Below are 1,881 nucleotides of genomic sequence, written 5' to 3'. Positions count from 1 at the left end.
CGTTCTTGATTTTATCACATCTTTTCTGTATTCTTGTTTCGTCTGTTGGGCCTTCAATAGATTTTTGTTCTTTACTTTGATTAATAGATGTTCTTGACTTTCTTTTAAATAATCAGCCAGTGCATGTTTTTCTTCTTCAACTATTTGCTTCACTTGTAATAATCCTCTGCCACCTGATTTTTGGGGCAGGAATAATCTATCAGTATCACCACGTGGATGTAAACTTTACTGCATTGTCATTAGTTTCCTGGTTTTTCGGTCCAAAATGTCCAAATCAGCTTGTGTCCAGTTAACTATACCAGCTGTGTATCTTATATCTGGTGTTGCCCAGGTATTTATGGCCTTGATTGTATTTCCAGCTTCTTCTTCTTCATCATCATCATCATCATCATCGTCATCATTGGTCCAAAGGTTGGTTCAGCCTATACACAAAGATCTTTAGATATGACAATATGACAATTATTGATGAATTATTTAATCCAATCTGCTCTTTTTTTTCTTCAAATAGGAACTTCAATTCTAATAGAAGAGATTATTGGAGCATTATAAAGGTACCTTGATGAATTTCAGCTTGGCAGACATGAATGCTACAGAAGAGTATCTGGACTATAATACTACCAACTGTTTCTACGAAGATGAAAAGATGTTAGATTATTCTGAACGTATCTCTTTCTCAGTTATACTCACCATCTGTTGTATTGGAGTCTCATTAAATGGAATTGTTATCTGGCTACTTGGCTTCCAAATTAAGAGAAACCCTTTCACTGTGTTGATTCTGAATTTAGCTATTGCCGACTTTGGGTTTCTCGTATTTATGACTATACGTTGCATTCTCCGTTTGATACATATTTTAGAGAAATATTTTCCTTGGCTAATTGTCTTTTTTCTTTGCCATGTTACATATATCAGTGGTCTATTTCTTCTGGCAGCCATCAGCATTGACCGGTGTGTCTGTGTCCTCTTCCCGATCTGGCATCGCTGTTCCCGGCCAAAATATTTGTCCTCTGCTGTCTGTGCCTTCCTCTGGATCATCTCTTTCATCCTGGGTGGAATTCTGCAACTTGTGAAATATGTGTTTGGGTATGATAAAATCTTCACAAATCTCCATTTTATTGTCACTGCTGTGTTTTGCCTTCCGGTGATATCAATCTCTTCTGTGATCCTGTTCATCAAAATATGTCTTAAATCCCAACATATCAAACTGAGAAGACTTTTAGTGATGATCTTAATTACTTTTCTCTGTTTCCTTATTTTTACTCTTCCGTTATATATCTATCTGTTTATTACTCATGTTCTTAACAAGAACAAATGTTTTAATATTAATGAACTGGATGGCTACTTAGGTCTGAGTGCTTCCCTCAACTGCAGTGTTAACCCTGTGATCTATTTCCTGGTTGGGAGAAACAAAAGAGCTCGGACGAGGGAGAGCATCAAAGTCATTTTTCAAAGAGTCTTCAGAGAAGACGAAGCTCCTGAAATCTGATAAACGTGTACCAACATAATTTTACAGCCTTTCTAAATACAATATTTGAGCTTTTCTTTAATGCTGGATACTTTTTATGAATATAAAACTGTATCTTATTTGCTACAGAAATAAAGAATAATAAAGATTTGTTTGCCTCAAAAAAAAAATAAAGCTATCCAAGTTCATTTTGAAGATTGGGGAAAGAGGTGGGAAACGAGAGTTTGTCCTCCTAAGTTTGCATTAACAGGATCCCACTGTCATTAGGTGTGGCTACTCCCTGCTGGCTTCCTGCAAGCAAGATCATTGGGGAAGCTGGCTGGAAGTTGGCAGTCCCAGGCACTCAGGTGAGAAAGTGGCTGCTGCCAGGTGAGGTGAGGTGAGACTCTGGAATTCTTAGGCTGGCAGTCGCATTAGTG

The 1,881-nt window shown here is 37.5% G+C and overlaps 1 protein-coding gene across 1 annotated transcript; it reads left to right on the top strand.

Moving 5' to 3' along the window:
• Nucleotides 1-559: 559 nt before the first annotated feature.
• Nucleotides 560-1,483, top strand: LOC148049108 (mas-related G protein-coupled receptor member H-like). The gene has a single exon (XM_087703837.1). The coding sequence runs from the start codon at nt 560-562 to the stop codon at nt 1,481-1,483; it is 924 nt and encodes a 307-aa protein (XP_087559963.1).
• The last annotated feature ends 398 nt before the right edge of the window (nt 1,484-1,881 follow it).

The sequence above is a fragment of the Thamnophis sirtalis genome, unplaced genomic scaffold (assembly GCF_051295495.1).
Source record: "Thamnophis sirtalis isolate CommonGarterSnake01/CBP01778 unplaced genomic scaffold, rThaSir2_p1.2 scaffold_2, whole genome shotgun sequence".
NCBI lineage: Eukaryota > Metazoa > Chordata > Lepidosauria > Squamata > Natricidae > Thamnophis > Thamnophis sirtalis.
The sequence above is the reverse complement of the archived record's forward strand: the minus strand, read 5'-3'. Positions and strand labels throughout refer to the sequence as shown.

What these genes read in the sequence shown, in the direction of transcription:
- LOC148049108 (XM_087703837.1), top strand. Translation starts at nt 560, where the DNA reads ATGAATTTCAGCTTGGCAGACATGAATGCTACAGAAGAGTATCTGGAC.